The sequence below is a fragment of the Octodon degus genome, unplaced genomic scaffold (genome assembly GCF_000260255.1).
Source record: "Octodon degus isolate 3935 unplaced genomic scaffold, OctDeg1.0 scaffold00085, whole genome shotgun sequence".
Lineage (NCBI taxonomy): Eukaryota > Metazoa > Chordata > Mammalia > Rodentia > Octodontidae > Octodon > Octodon degus.
In genome coordinates, this window is record NW_004524661.1 from 2,599,329 (window position 1) to 2,616,143 (window position 16,815).

The 16,815-nt window shown below is 35.5% G+C and overlaps 1 protein-coding gene across 12 annotated transcripts in view; it reads right to left on the reverse strand.

Annotated features, from left to right (window-relative positions):
• Nucleotides 1-771: 771 nt before the first annotated feature.
• Nucleotides 772-16,815, reverse strand: part of Chd9 (chromodomain helicase DNA binding protein 9) — a 225,957-nt gene continuing 209,913 nt past the window's right edge. For 11 of the 12 annotated variants that reach the window (XM_023721770.1, XM_023721774.1, XM_023721772.1 and 8 more), the window contains 5 exons: nucleotides 14,919-15,058; nucleotides 14,395-14,616; nucleotides 10,942-11,070; nucleotides 6,058-6,162; nucleotides 772-4,213 (listed from right to left, as the gene is read on the reverse strand). In XM_023721770.1, the coding sequence (XP_023577538.1) occupies nucleotides 3,335-4,213; nucleotides 6,058-6,162; nucleotides 10,942-11,070; nucleotides 14,395-14,616; nucleotides 14,919-15,058 (1,475 nt within the window). In that variant the 3' untranslated portion in view covers nucleotides 772-3,334. The remainder of the gene's footprint in view (nucleotides 4,214-6,057; nucleotides 6,163-10,941; nucleotides 11,071-14,394; nucleotides 14,617-14,918; nucleotides 15,059-16,815) is intronic. The other variant, XM_023721775.1, reaches the window with a different exon arrangement.

Sequence of the window (16,815 nt, forward strand, 5' to 3'; positions counted from 1 at the left end):
TCTTATTTTTTCAAATTAGGAACAACTATTTTAGAAAGTCTTACAAAAACACTTTCAATAATGGCATTGAGTTAGGAAAAAGTAAAGATCAAGGGAAAAAGTCATTATTGGTTTCCAAAATGAACTCCTTTAAGAGATTAGGTATATCTGAGTCATTCTGGAATTGTTCTAGGGCCAGGGAGAAGAAAATTTAAGAATAAGCAAAATTCAATGTGGGGTGGAAACAAGGCAAATTGGCACTTAATAATTAGGGTTTCAAAAAGCAGCCTTTTCTTGTCTTGCAAATATCAATATCACTAGGCTGACAATGAAGTTATAGTAAATAAAAACTGACATTTAAGATGTTGCCATGGATGTCACTAGTGAGCTCCAACTCGTGATTATTCAAGTTCATAGCTTCCACAGATACTAATGGACCTTGCATTACGAACACTGAATCGATGTGAACAAGTTGCGAAACAGCTGTGATGCTGTGTGCGTAAAGGTAAAAATATTTATAGTAGTTCTGTATGTTTGGTTTTTTATGCTTTACATCGCATATCTGTATCAAAGGTATGTTAAGACTCAGTTGGACTTCCGAATGTTCTCCCAGAATGGAACTCATTGGTAAGTTGGGGATTTACTGTATAGCAAATTTCTCTCAAGAATTTTTAATTCTTCTACAGCATATTTTCCTTTTGGAGATTTATGAAGTTTCTTTTGTATTTTGATTAAGATAAAATACAGGTTAAAGTTCAATTTAAAAAGTATTGTCATGTACAGAGGCTGACATCATGGGTAATCAAAGAATATGTTTAATAAAAAATAATTAAACTTCCATTTGCTCTATAGAACATCATAGAAAGTAATTTAATAAATTACAAATGACTTTTAAAGACGTTTGCTCAACTACAGAAAGCAAATTCAGACTACACAAAACACAACTGGTAAATATTGCAAATGTCCAAAAGAAAAATTGGACTAAGACTTGAATCATGAAACCTGAAACAAGGGCTATAAATACAAGGCAATAACAGCTATAATTCTTTTGTAACTACCAACACATACTTGGATATCCTTTCAACTGCAACTTTAGTATTTTGTAATCCTACTGATTTTTTTTTTCTTCATGACTCTTAACTTTACATAACCATATGTGCATGTTTGTTTCTTAGCTGATAGCTGGACAACTTTTCCCCAGTCAATACTATATAGAAACATCTTGAAACCCAAGAGAATGTTTAAAGTTAACATTAGCCTTAATGCTTTAAAAACTGTAATTGCCTTATTACATAGAAAGAGAATCACTAGGATGTTAACCAAATTCACTTGACCATAATTAGGAAAATACTTTATTTCATAGATTTGATATAAATTAGATTTTAGTGACAAGATCTAGGAATTTTTTGTTTTTCTTTTTTTAATTGGGGAAAGAAAGGAATAAAGATCATATGGATAGAACTAGAGGAAGTAAGGGAAATATGGATCGTGTTGAAATACTCCATCAGCAAACTAAGTTAATTGTGTGAAAAACTTTGGCTATCTCATCGGTGTACTCTAGTGAAACAAAAGTGCAATACTGCAAAGGGAAGATGCTAAATATGTGATATATCATTTTCATGATGAAGAATTACTACCCATTTCTCCCAGATGGGTATTATAGTGACTATTGCTAAGACATTGCATAAAGGACTATCAATTCAAAGTACTATTAAGGGAAAATACAAAACTCAATACAATACCAATGGAACTTATATAATTTTGTAAATACATATAACACCGTCTCTCTAATAAGGGGTTAGTTATTTTACATACAGAAACATAATTTACTGGTAAAGGTCTTGGAAAACCTAGTACAATTGTTTCCTGACAGTAAACAACAATTCTATGAAAACATACTGAAAGTTATTTTTCCTGTAGGAGAGAACTGGAATACCCACACCCCAAATTTGTCCTCTTGCAAACTTTACCACTGACTAATTTGGGTACCAGAAAATGCTAACATTTATCTCTCATTAGAATGTAAATACTTTTTTAAGTCCAATTCAGTTCTAATTATTTTCAATGTGCATGAAGGTGAACCTGGATCTCTACTTTGTCAGAAAAATAGCAGCTTTTGCAGGAGAAACTGTACCACAAATCAAATGAGATAAATTTTATATGGTAAAGAGTTCTAAGGAATTGAATAGAAGCCATGGGCTTCATTTTTGTGGTTTCTTTTTGAGATTATTCAAAGTGCATTTTCAATCAGTATATTTAATATAAACTGATTACCCAACACTGATTCTGGGCAACATTTAGTCTGCTTATACCTAGAAATTCAAAATGAATTAAGTTTGCATATTACTTATCTGGTATTCTGGAATATTTCCATGACATAAAACACAAATAGAAATCTACACAAATAAAGCAAACAAACAATTTCTTTTACATGAAGTATGCTGTGTTGACAGTTTTTTTCAGTGGCATTTCATGAGTTTGCCTTTTCTGAACCCTGGAAGCAGACATTACTTATCTGATACATAATTATTTCTAAAAAGAGGCCAAACTTCAAAAAGTTAAATTTAACTATGTGGATAGGGTGTCAACGTCACACGACATAGGATAATTTTATGACTTAATTTTACTGATTTCCAAGTTAAGCTCAGCAAAAAGCAAGTCATATTCCTTGCCAGATTAACATGATATATAGGATGTGTTTAAAAAACCCCTGAAAACAAGTATAGAATTAGAAACGAATGTAAACTTCCTAAACTAACTCAGCTGAGGTAACAGGTAGCCAGTTAAATTGGCTGATTGGGAAACTTATTTCTTCTTTAAAACATACTTGTACCTGAATTGGAAACATCAGCAGTGCATCACAACACTAGAGCATTTTCATGTAATTAAAGCAATGGATGGTGATGTAGATTCTACAGCTTTCATGACATTCATTAGCTGCCCAAATTATTGCTGAGTTTTGATCTGTAAATTATAGGTGTCAAGGAGGCTGTAAAACTATATTCAAATTAAATCAGTAATATGCATAAAGTATTCTGTGTTCACTGCAAATATATTAAATATACAACTCTTATTGAGCATAATTTTCATAAAATTAACCCCCAACAAAATTATAATGCCTTTTGTTGTAATTTTATACCTTTATGTATTTGATAGTACATACGAGTTCAGAAACTTATGAATCTTAAGAAATATTACATGCAAAACGTCTCTGAAAGCAGTTTGCACTTCTAAACAAATAACTGAAATGTTCGGTCAGTAAGTTATTGATGCACTCAACACTGGGATATTTACAATTAATAATTAAAGAAAAAAATTCAAAACCAGTTCATAATTTAAGTGCGGAGTCTCAGAATCAGTCTTCATTACTAGAATCTGAATCCTCAGATGATGACGTACTATCAGATCCAGACGAAGCATCGGCTTTTTCTGAACCCTCATCTGTGCTGTTTTCCTCCAGAGGACTAGGTTCAGTGACCCCTTTGTCTTCCTGATCTCTAACTCTGGAATCTTCTTCTTTTACTTCTGCAGACTTAGAAGAGCCCAAGTCACTGTTTTTGTTTTTCTGTACATCAAAAGTATTGGACTGGGGCAAGCTTGGAATATGAAGATTAAGGCCTGGAGTGAGAAGCATCCCTGGATAAAGTATATTAGATAGTAATAGTGGGTTAAGAGCTAATGGGTTAGCAGCTGCAGCTGTATTTAATGTAGCAGTAGAGGAAGTTGAAGGAGAACTTGACACAGAGTTTTCTGTACCATTCTCTGAACTTTGGCTCTCTGTCCTTTCTTTTTTTCCTTCTAGCTCCTTAGAGTCATTTCCCTTTTTCTCTTCTGCCCCAGATTCCGCAGGCTTTGTCAGGAGTCCTCCCATGCCCAACAGATTTGGTAATCCAGTCATTCCTGACAACAGCATGGGAAACATAGCAGCCATGTTTTTTGCTTCTCTTCCAGAAGACAGGCTGGCAGGCATTCCCATCAGCCCAGCAGTTACTTGCAGTGACTGCAAGTTTTGTAGGTTTTGTTGTAAGGCCTGAAGAGTTGTGAGATCCACACCTGGAACTAAGCCGTTGGTTAATAAAGGGTTGCCTGAAACACTGGTGGCAGTTGCAGCAGCTGCTGCTGCTGCTGTGGCCTTCGCAATTCCACTCTTAGGGCGCCTCCCTCGCCTGCTTACTTCCTCTCTCACGATAGGACCAGTGAGAATACGTTCATACATACTTTCTGGAAGAAACCCCTGGAGGAAATACAGAATCTTTACTAACAGGACACAAAAAAAGACAACAGCAATTAGCTTAGCATACGAATAGCCTATTTATATGAAATAGTGTAGTCATTTATAAAAAAGATAACCTAATTGTATTCTATTCTAATTGCAGCTAAACACAGCTCTTCCACCTATCAGTGTACCACATGAGAAAAGAACAGAAAGAGGCCTTTGTAGCTGCTTCCAAATTGTGAGACATATCTACAGAATAGCAAATTTAGGGCTCAGAGAAATTCTGTCACAGGTACTATCATAGTGCTTATACGTTTCAGATCACCACTTGTTTTAGAAGACCAAAGAAGTGGCCGGGAATATACCCCTTGTTCTTTTGGCTAAGATCAAATGTAGAAGACCAAAGACATGGCCCTCCTCAAACCTGGAAGAGTAGTAAAGAAAGGACAGCAGAAGTGCAAGGTTAGGGTTAAAATGAGATCATTCAAGGTGATCTAGAGATGGTGGGAGGGAGGGAGGTGGTGAAGGGATTAAAAAAACCCACCAAAACATGTTCAATGCATAAAATAAGTGTTAACATCATGTACTGAAAACATGTAATGATTGTTTTAAAAAAGACGTCTTTTTAAAAAAGAGAAGTCTTTTGACTGTCACCTTAAGTTAAGGTGAAAAAAATAATAAAAAAGAAGAAAAGTTGGACTGGCTCAGAACAGCAGTAACATCTGGAGACTGGAAACCCAGTGTAGACAAGTCATCACAATGGATAATCTATTTGTGCTTTCATGTAATTTGCCCATGATTTTCTGGGGTATAAAACTCTTGTATGTTTTAGTGTGAAACCTGTGGTCTAACACCATCTAGTAGAAATATAACAAGATACATACATATATATATCTATATACACAATTTAAAATTTTCTAGTAACCATATTAAAAGGGAAAAATATTTGTAAAATTTTAGTAAGTCTGTTTATTACAAAATAGTCAAAACATTATCACTTCAATATAGTGTATAAAATTATTTTACATTCTTCTAAATTACATTATTTTTTTCTGAGCTAAGTCTTTAAGACCTCAAAACACTAAGCATTTTGTATTTAACATATCTCAACAGAAGCCAGCCAAATTTCAATTACTCCACAGTCACACGCACCTCGTGACTACACCCTAGGATAGTGCAGCTCCAGACAGAGGTTTAAAGAAAGATCCTAATGGGACTATTTTTATTTTCTTTAGAACTGGTAAAACTTATCTATTTTCCATTTTTTACCTTTTGCACTTATCTATATTCTCCAATTTTCCCCATCTCCCTTTCTAAAATAAATTTTAAAATCCAGAATTATACTGAACTTAAGTTTTATAGTCTGACTTTTCACTTAGATATTTGTAGAAATAATAGCTCTTATTTATTCAACCTTTACAATATGATTAGGATTTACTATTCTAGGATCTTAACCATTTATATTAAATAGAATGTGGATGCTTTCTTTCTTGTCTTTAAATGTTCTTCTAAGATACAATTTTTAAAATAGTAAATTTTCTAAAACATGGGAGAACCATTGGCTTATCACAATTTTTCTTAATAGATCATGAATAGTCTTATCTTTTTCTATACATTTGATTCTTTGTGAAAGTGTTCAGACAGTAGTTAAAGTAAAAACACATCATTATACACTGGTTCTGCATTCTTATTCTACAGACACCTGGGAAATTTGCCACATGGTCTGAAAAATAAAAATTGTGAACTAAAAATTAGCATAAAATGTTCACACAGTATTTCAACTCTCAACTAAAAGTTTAAGATATAATTAAAGAACATCTAATTTTTAAAATTATATGAGTTAATATTTGTTAAATACTCACAGATTGTTTAACAACATCTCCCCATTCAGGAGCTACTCCATATTCTGAATTTTCTTTTAGGAATCTACATAAATCTTTCAAAGGGGGAGCAAATGCACCTCCAACCTGTAAAGGAAAAATGGGTATCCAACATAGCATTAAATATAAGGCTAGGTTTTTTTCATTTTGTGCTGTACAGCTCTTTTCTTCAAAATACAAGCATTTGGAACTACCTTCAACAATATTCATGATTATATTTAAAAGGACTATATCTATATGAAAGACTTTTTTTTTTTTGTGGGACCAGGGATTGAACTCAGGCCCTTGTGCTTGCTAGGAAAGCACTTATTCCACTGAGCCATCTCCCAGGTCTATGAAAGACTACTGATATATTATCTGAATATATGGTAGTATAAGTTTTATGATTTTTTTTTTTTTGTACTTCGGAGACATGGTTTCACTATGCAGTTTTCAGGCTGGTGTTAAACTCACTCTGTAGCCCAGGCTGGTCTCAAACTCAAAGTTATCCTCCTGACTCAACCTCCTGAGTGCTGGAATTACAGATATGCACCAGCACATCCAGTCACACTTTTTTTTTTTTTGTATTTTAGGGAAGGGTCTAAGGGTGTTCAGGGTCTCACTACTAGATCAGACTCATAGTGATCTGCTTGTTTACAGCCTCCCAAGAGCTGGGATTACAGGGGCACGCCACCAACGCCCAGTTTCAATTGTCCTCCCTGGGGGCAGGGCCTGGGGATTGAACTCCTGGCCCCTGTGCCTGCTTGTAGGTGCTTTAATCTGCTGAGCTGTCAGTCACACTTTTATGTTTTATAGAATAAGTAGAACAATAAAATGAAGAATCACCATTTACTATGCACTTACTATGCTGGATGGGCAGAAGAGTCTAATTAACAGGATACCCTTTCTAGTTAGATTTAGTGGCTATGTAGACAGACCAAACCAGTAAATCCCTGAGCAGAGCCTTATGAAAAAAAAAAAAAATGAGACAACATAAGTGCCAAAGAATACTGGTTGGCACATAATAAATATTGTAGTTGGCTATTATATGACAACTACTGAATTAAGGACTTTAAATATGTTTTATTTTAGTTTCATATCTTTTTGAGATGGTATTATGAAGAAACTGAGTTTCAGAGAAGTTATATAATTTGCTTAAAGTCAGCTACTAATCTTAGTATTAGAATTCAAACCTATGTCAAAAAACATACTTCTATTTATTTAAAGACTAAAAGGCCAGGTATGACTGTACATGCCTGCAATCCCAGCACTTGGAAGACTGAGGCAGGAGGATTGAGACTGTAAGGCCAATATCAATTATATAGGGGATCCCGCTCCAAAGAAACAAACAAACAAAAAATCTATCAAAAGAATAAAATTATGGGGCTGGGGATATAGCTCAGCAGCATAAACACCTGCCTGGTAAGTGCAAGGTCCTGAGTTTGATGTCTAATACCCCACACTCAAAAAATAAATAAATAAAAGTATAAAATTACACACAGCATTTGTATGATAAAAAGTGATATAACTAACAAGTCATAAATGAATTTCTTCTACATGTCTTGATTTTTAAATGACTTTTTTGTCTATGAGTATATACTGTAATCCATGAATATGTACTGTATTTTAATAGGGTACAGAGAGGACTTAATATAGTCAGTTATATTACCTATTTCTAGAAGTAGAATCCTATTATTCCTTACTTTATTTACTCTTTGGAATTTCTATTGCATTTTCTTTTTTATTAAAATATTTCATTAAAGCTGGGTGTGGTGGTACATGACTCTAATCCCAGCACTCAAGAGGCTATGACAGGAGATCACCACGAAGCTGAGTCCAGCCTGGAGTACATATGAGTTTGAGGCCAACCTGAACTACAAAGTGAGACCCTCTCTCAAAACACCATAAAAAAGGTAAAAAATTAAGTAAGTAAACAAACAAATTCTTATAAATCAAGCAAAATGAATAGGAAGGATCTTTATGAGGTTACCATAATTAAAAATACAATTTACAATGTTTAATATTAAAGCTAACAAGTAAAGTCCATGAGTGTTGCATCTCTGAAAACTGGTAGAGCAAGGTATGGAGGTATGCACCTGTAATCCCAGTACTCTGGGAGGCTGAGGCACAAAGATCTATATTAGCAGTCCCCTGAAAGCACCAGTGACTGGTTTCATGGAAGACAACATTTGATGATTTCAGAATTAGATTCTTAGAAAGGGCATGCAACCTAGACCCTTTACAAGTGTAGAAAACTTCATGTTCCTGTGAGACTCTAATATGGCTGCTGATCTGACAGGAGGCATAGCTCAGGAAATAATGCAAGCAATGGGGAGTAGCTATGAATATAAACTTTCTTGTTTACTACTGCTTAACTCCTGTTGTGCGGATGTTATGTATGGTTTGTGCCTAGTTGTCCCCCTAAAGCTTCATGCAGTCATGGGGTAGCTTCTAGAGTTTGTGATTAATTCATGATCCAATGCTGGGATTATGGGTGTGTTACACCCACCCTGGGGCAGAGAGCCTGCATACAATGTAAGCAAGTAGCTGCTGCTCCTCCCTTTGCTCTTTGCTGTTTTCCACCACCATGAACTGCTGACCTCTGTCATATGCCACTCTGCCTTAGAGCCAGCCAGGTATGGACTGAAACCTTCCTTCTTTAATTCTGAATGTCAGGTATTTTGTCCTAGTAACGAGAGAAAAGGAATGGAGACAGCAGGCCATTTTCCTAAACAGGTCATGGACTACCAGTCTGTTGTAGCCCTGGGGTTTGGGTAATCTACATACAACAGGAGCCCAGCCAGGACAACCTAATGACACTGAGACCATGTCTCAGTAAAAAACAAAAAATCATGGTTGGGGTTGTATCTCAGTATAAAGGTTGTGGGTTCAATCCCCAATATAAAAAAACAAAACTAAAGAAAAAAAAATTGGTCAAGACAAATTTAATCATGTTTAGGAAAGTATAAAATGAAGTGCAAAGATTTTAACACAAATCTATGCAAACACAAAGTTAAGTTAAATGCTACTAAGATGTCACATCTCCCTGCACCCTTCTTAATACTGAAGATTGAATCCAGAATCTTTACACTAAAACGCTACAACCTCATCTTCACTCCAATTTTTTTTTTTGGTACTGAGAACTGAACTCAGGACCTTGTACTGGCAGGCAATCACCCCTAATTTTTTAGGAAGGGACACTCTAAATTGCCCAGGCTGGGATTGAACATGCAGTTTTCCTGCTTTAGCCTCCCAGAGTGTTTTCTAAGACATCTATGCTTTCTCTTTAAAGTATATAATAACAAAAGCTGAACAAACTATATCCCCAAAACTTCGAAGAAATGTGTTAATTTTATAGTCTCTATAGGGCCGCCAAGACAGATCAGCCAACTAAAGCCCCTGCTCAGGCAAGCTTAAGGGTTGCAGTTCGATCTCTGGCACCACATGTTGCTCCACTCCTGCCCCCAGGGCAGGCTGAGCAGGACACACACACACATGCACACACAGAGTCTCTACATATGACAATTTAAAGCAAATGTTATTATTAAAATAGTTTTGCTCAATTTTAGTATTTCTTATAAAAAATTAAGATACATTTACACATTTTTATCCTAGCATCGAAGGCTTATAACAGAAAACAAAACAGAACCAGGGAATTAACATGACCAATGTAAAGTAACTGAGCTTGTAAGAATTATGCTGCTATTACCCAATTTCTTTCTAATTTTGCTTCTTAGTCATCAGAATGAAAAGCATTATAGTTGGCCAGAGAGATAGCTCCCGTTTAGGCAAGCTTAGGCAAGTGCGGGGTTGCACTTGATCCCCAGCGCCACATGTTGTGCCAGCTCCATCCCCAGGAGGGGTGGATCTGGCCAAAAAAAAAAAAAAAAAAAAAAAAAAAAAAGCAGTATGTCAAATTGTACTTACAGAAGGATATCACAAGTCTTATAATATTTTATGAAGTAGAATACACATATATTAATCTTTTATTTACCCCTGAGACTGGTTCTCTATATAGTCCAGGTTGACCTTGACCTGGCAAAGCTGCCTCAGTCTCCCAAGCGCTGGGAGTACAGCAGTGAGTCAGTACAGTAGTGAGTCACCACACCCAGCCTGACATATACTAATGTAAGAATACAATTTGCTGAAACAAGTGTTGACCCATATCTGGCTCAGAAATAGGCCTTTGAAAAACCTCAACTCTTACCATTAGCCAATCAGCAGTAAAATAGGATAAGCATGGGAATTTATCTTTATTTCCAGGTATCATAAAATTGCATAGTATGATTTTGATAGAAAAAGATACTTTACAGTGGTCTGATGAAAAAATTACAATGATAAAAATATGGCAAATTTATGATATTTATGATGTAAATGGTGTCCTCTTATATCAGAGTTGTTCAATCCTTCTACTATACGCCTTTTGCATTGGTATTGTAAGGCTGTCTTAAGTAGTGTAGAAAGTTCAAAGCCACATCTGGGTAATTAGCCTCTACCTGTTAGAAACAAGTACTACCTGCCCCACCTTGCTGAATTACAGCTTCCAAAAATGACTCCAGACAATCAAATGTTGCAAGTGGCAGGGCCAAACTGCCCCTTTAAGAGAACTGCTGCCTTAAATGTAGTGGTGTTGCATAGTGTACAATAATATTCAATGGCCCTGCTTAGGCAAAGATATGCTGAGTGACTTGCTTACTTGATTCAATAGCACAGCCAACCAATGATGACGGATTTGAAGTTAGATTACACGAAATTGTCATTTGTATTTTTCTCTACAAATCTAGGTTCAACTCATTTCCAGGTCTTAGAAAATAATTTGCAATGAGAACAGTATTGGCTCTTAAATACTGGACCAATGTAAAAGAGTAACAATAAACACATAAATACCTTTCTGGCATTTCTCCTGTTAATCAGCTGAACACGTTCTTCTCCAGTGAGACTATTAACATCAAGTTTATTGGGGTTTCTGCAACGATGCCTTTTTTGCTTGGGCCTTCCCTCATAAAGCTGCATTCTCTAAAATATATAGAGAAAGAAACATCTTTTCCAAGGCCACCATAGTGATCATTGCTATAATTTTGCATATATCAGAGTGGGTCCGTTCCGTCCCTTGGCTACTGAATCAAGCAGGAGTGTGCTAGTTCCTCCCTTCGATGCCTCCAAAGACTAGGGAATGCCTGCAGTCACACCTGAAGGGCTGCCAATGGGATGGGGTCGGAGAACTTCCCTCTAAATTGTAGTTTTTTGTTTTTTTTTTAAAATGGAAGTCCTTAACTTTTTAACCGGTGGGGTTCCTTCATATAAGTTTCTCCTTTCCTGACAAATTTCAGCCGAAGCTTAACAGATTTTTTTTTTTTTGTGCTGTGATGATTTATAATCTGTGCTAATGTTTATGTTCCATCACACTAAAATTTTTCTCATCTTATCTAATACTAAAAGGCGTTATTTTTATATTACAAATGGGGAATCAAGGTGTATAAAAATTATTGTCTTCAAAGCTGTACAGTTAGCAATTAGAAGACACAGAACTCATGTCCAGGATTAGGGTTGTAGCCAGATACTTTTCTAGCATGTGTGTGCATCTGGATTCAATCATCAGAACAGCAAACAAGCACTATGTAAATAAATAAAACTTGAAAATTGCCCATCTAGTCATAAAAACTAAAACCCCACCAAGCCATGCAACTTATCTCTCCAACTGTTAATAAAGATTTTAGTGTGTAACTATTTCTGAACAGTGACAACTGCTTAAATAAATTAATGCTCAAACTCTTCACTCTTATATGTCATTTCCCAAGGCCTGGACCGATTTAATTCACTTTTCCATACCTGCTCACTCTCTTCCCTACTCCAGAAGATCAAATAGTCACTATCTGATGCCTTGTAACTGCTTCCTCTTTTAGCATTCCTAGTTCTTTTATTGTCTGCCAGTCAAATATCAGCTCTATTTTCTACCTCAGATACTTTACTCTGCCTCACCAATTAATTGCTCTTGTGTCTGTACTCAAGATACTTTATACACACCTCTAATACAGTATATTCCATATCATGTTATAATTATTTAGTTACAGAAAACACCATAATCATGAAAACCAAGAAATCACTAAAATATCCTTGGAAAAGCAAATATATCTTATAAATTTTATTGATATGTGCTGTCCTTAAAAATGTCTAACATCTTAACAGATGTTAAGCATCAGTATAAGGAGTCAGCATCAGTAAAATAAGCATCAGTATTGTATGATCAAAGTAAGTGTAAACAAAGAGATAAGATTAATAAAAACTCTTGCAGTGGTTAGGAGAAAGGTATGAGACTCTTCAGAGACTACAATGTAAGTAATATGAGAGCAAGAACTTAAACTATTGCTCACTATTGTATCTTCAGTAACTAAAATTACAACTATTACATAGTATTCACTCAATACAAAATTTACTTACAAAATAAATGTTTTTTTAACATACTGTAAAATCATAGGCATATAGTAATGATTCTGTTTTTAGAATCATGGCATTCATTCCATGAATGTGTATTATATTTAGTAAAAAACACACCCTTATAAGGACATTATCTGACAAGAAATTAAAAAGGAATTAAGTAAATGCATCAGAATTTGTAACATCCTGAATAGCTAGGAATATGAAAAGCAGGTATCCAAAAGGCTAGACTTAAGGTCTCTGCTATATATCCCAGATTATTTCATGTGACAGTAACAGTTAGACATGTGTTTACTTGTGTGTCTGTCTGTTCACCCATCCACCCATCCATTTATCAGGTAACAAAAGACCATTCTAGAGACATGAGCTTGTATGGTTTTGCTTCATCAAAAAAATTCCCCCCAAAACAAGGCAATTAATTTTTTCTGATAACAAAATAATCACTGTTTTATTTTTATATACCACCTTTTCTAGACTATCTTTTCAATTAGATTTGATAAATGTTTATAGGAAGGCAGACAAGTGTTCTATGTATAAAGACTATGGGCTTGGTTCTGAGGACACTCAGGTGAACAGGAGATGGCCCCTGAGGTAATGAACAGCTTCACTTGTGTTAAACAGTCTACTGCGATAATGGAAGTAGGTGGCCTGCTAACTTCATTATAGGTATGCCTTTACTCTTTTACCTTCTAAAATACATGAATATTAAGGGGTACTGACACAGAGTTTGGTGTTTTAGTGTCTATAGAGTAGTACTAGAAAATAATAGATTTTTATAAATCAAAAGGTCATAGACCCATAATAAATTATTTCAGATGATAAGAAGAATGGAAGTCAGGCCACATAGTGTGACACATGCCTATGATCTAAGCACTCTTGGAGACTGAGACAGGATAGCTATTTTGAGCCTAGCCCAGGGTCTTAGTCAATCCTGTAAATAACAAACAAACAAATGGCTAGCAATGAAATGCAAAGGGCCTTGGGTTCCTACCCCTAATCATGGAGAGGGGGTGGGAAAGCAATGTACATTAAATTGCCATATTTTTAAAAAAATTGTCATATTAAAAAAAATTGTATTTTTAAATTTATTTTGCAGTGCTGGGGATGTAAACAATGGTCTTGTGTATTCTAGGCAAGTTCTCCAACACTGTACTACACTACAAGCCCTTTTTATCTTATTCTGAAACAGGGTCTGGCTGAATTGCTTCAGCAGACCTCCAACTTGGCCAACCCTCCCAAGCAGCTGTGATGACAGGCATATGCCACCACACTAAGCCTGAACCTGAACTTATACACAGTAGTACTTTGGACTTCACATCTATTCGCTGTGTGGCCTTGGACTATTAAAATTTCACTCAAATTCATTAGCTACAAAATAAATGTAACAATACCATCCTAGTAAAATTTTTTGGAGGTATAAATAATGGATGTGTAAGTATAGTATCAGGCATCGAGTAAACTTTCAGTATTGTTATTAGGATAATCATTATTATTTTAAAATAAACACCTAACACAAGGGATTAGAAGTTGGAGGCCTTCACAGATTTCATTAGCTTTAACATAGTATACACCATTAGGAATGAGTTTTTTATTTTGTTGAGACAGAATCTTCTTATATGATCTAAGCAGGCCTCAAACTCATGCTCCTCCTACTTCAGCCAAGTGGTGGGGTTATATCTGTGTATGCTCCTATCTCTTTTGAAGTGAATTTTATTATCACATACATGTTGAATGCAGAATGGAAAGTGGAAGTTGATGCTGTACCATGGGAAGGATGGCAATTACATTTTTCTCTTAGTTCTCCTAAATCTTACACAGAGCACAATGAAAACTTATGCTTCATCATTTATGGGCTTGATGAATCACAGACACAAAATATACCAACACTTTCAAAGTATAACCTACAGGAATAAAAGCTCCTAAATCTTCCACGTAACCTGGGTGCTCCTTAAGCCATTTTTCCAAATCCTTTCTCTTCGGTGCATCATCTCCTGCAAGTCTTGTCCCATCTTTAAGATTAATAACTGGAACTGGACTTTCTGTATCAGGAATTCCTTGAGATTGAGAATAGGACAGTGCTGGATTTATTCCTGTGGAAATCTGTGAGGTGCTTAAGCCTAATGTAACCTGCAGAAGAACACCAAAAGAAAATTTTATTTTTATGATTATTCTAATTTGGGTTTAGTTTCCTTCTAAAAACAAAAAAAAATAGGAGTTGTGTAAAATTTCGCTAAATATTCTAAAGTTAAAATTCTTGGTCAGATTAGATTCTGCTGCGACACAAGAGCACAGAGTAGCATACCTCTAATTTTGTTATAGTCATTTTTAGTCTTAAAAACACAAAGTAACGTATTTTATTACTTTCTAGTAGTATATTTACTAGGATTGAAATTTAAAGACCAGTGATGTTTAAGAATTATTTTACTTACATGATTAGGTGGTTTATTTCTATTAAAAAAGAGGATGTCTACACCCTCTACATTCTTTCTCCTTCCCCGTCTTTTTTTGACTATGGGCTGGTTTTCTAATATGACTCCATTGGCACCAGGGGTTGATTGAATGGAAGAACCTAATCAAATTAAAAATACAAAACACTGATATTTTAGTTCCTAAACAAATCAAAGTAACCATTTCTTAAAATATACAGGAAAACATTAGTTCTTATTTTATATATCCTAAATCAAGCAATTCTTGGACTAAAAACATCACTGCCACTTCTTTAAAAATACGGAAAATTATAAACTAGGCCTCTGTCAAATTTTTTCTTTTTTTTTAGATAGGGTATTGTACCTCAGGACGGCCTCAAACTTACTATATAGCTCAGGGTAGCCTCAAACATATGGCAATCCTCCCGTGTTGGCCTCCTCAGTGTTAGAATTACAAGTGTATGCTACCATAGCTGGCAACACTTTTTAATCTATTTTTTTTTTTTTTTTTTTGAGACAGCTTCTCACTGTCTCAAATGTAGCACAGGGTAGCCCAAGCCTGTGGTCTTTCTGATTTATTCTCTCAGTGTTAGAACTACAGCAAATGCTAACCCGTTTTTTTTTTCTTCAAGCTTTGGCTTGTCTTTTCTCAACTCTCTGACCCCATATTCATATACCTTTGCTGTTCTGGAGAAAGCATGCCTTTTTCCTATTCAAGATAAGCCCTTCCCCATACTTTGAATCCATTACTTCCTATAGTTTCTAAACATTTATTTATTTACTTGGTTTTAATTTTTCTTGAGACAAGGTCTCGCTATGTAGTTCAGGTTAGTTTTGAACTCACTGGACAGCAGACTGGCTTCAATTTCACAGGGATCTTCATGCCTCCACTTCCCAAGTGCTGGGATTATAGGTGTGTACCACTAAACCCAGCTCAAATCTTATTAAAAAAAAAATCACTTAACTCTATTTTCTTGTGCAAAAATACTTTTTTCTACTTTAGATTATTCTCTCAACTTAAAATTATGGTCTAACTCAAGGGAAAAGTAATGTTCTTCCTTGACCTTTTCTGTAATCTTCCATACTTTGAAACGGCTGGTCTTTACTCTATTGCTTTAAAAAAGACCAACTCATTCCTTAATCCTTCCCATTGTTTATTCCTGCTTTAACCTACTTTCAGCATTTTCTTTAAGATCAACAGGAATTTATATCTGAATAAATGCAATTCAATTCCATGCATTTTTTCTAATGCTTATTAAGTAGCTATGCAATAGGATGAAATTTTAAAGATGAGTAAGACACCCTTCCTGTTTTCAAAGAATACTACATAATCACCCCTCCCCCCAATAGTAAGGACAGAGTCTACAGGATCTACAGTGTCTCACTACGTAGATTAGACTCATAGTGATTCTCTTGTTTTCAGCCTCCCAAGTGCTGGGATTATAGGTGCGAAACACCACGCCCAGTCTCAACTGCTATCTCAGCACACCCTGGGGGTGGGGCTGGCACACAGCTGGGGATAGAACCCTGGCTGTTGTGCTCTGTCTAAGCAGGCGCTTTAGTCCACTGAGCTATCAGGCCAATAGCTAAATATTACATAATACTACATAATCTTAATGATTTTTTATTAACAGATAAATATTGCCCTTTGGCTGGTTGTGTAATCTTATAGAAGGCTCTCACCTTCTTTCCACCTCAGTTTTTAAAATATACTGTTACAGTTAATATCTAGGTATCTTTCAAGAATCTCATACACTAATCGACAAAGCCTTGGAAGATGGCTGTACTATGGAGGCATCACAGTTCACTTGATGGTAGAAGGCGGCAGGCAGAAGAGGAAGTCACTGCAGGTGTGACTGGGAAAGTATACCTTCCTTCCTAGCTTCTCCCCTCACTATTG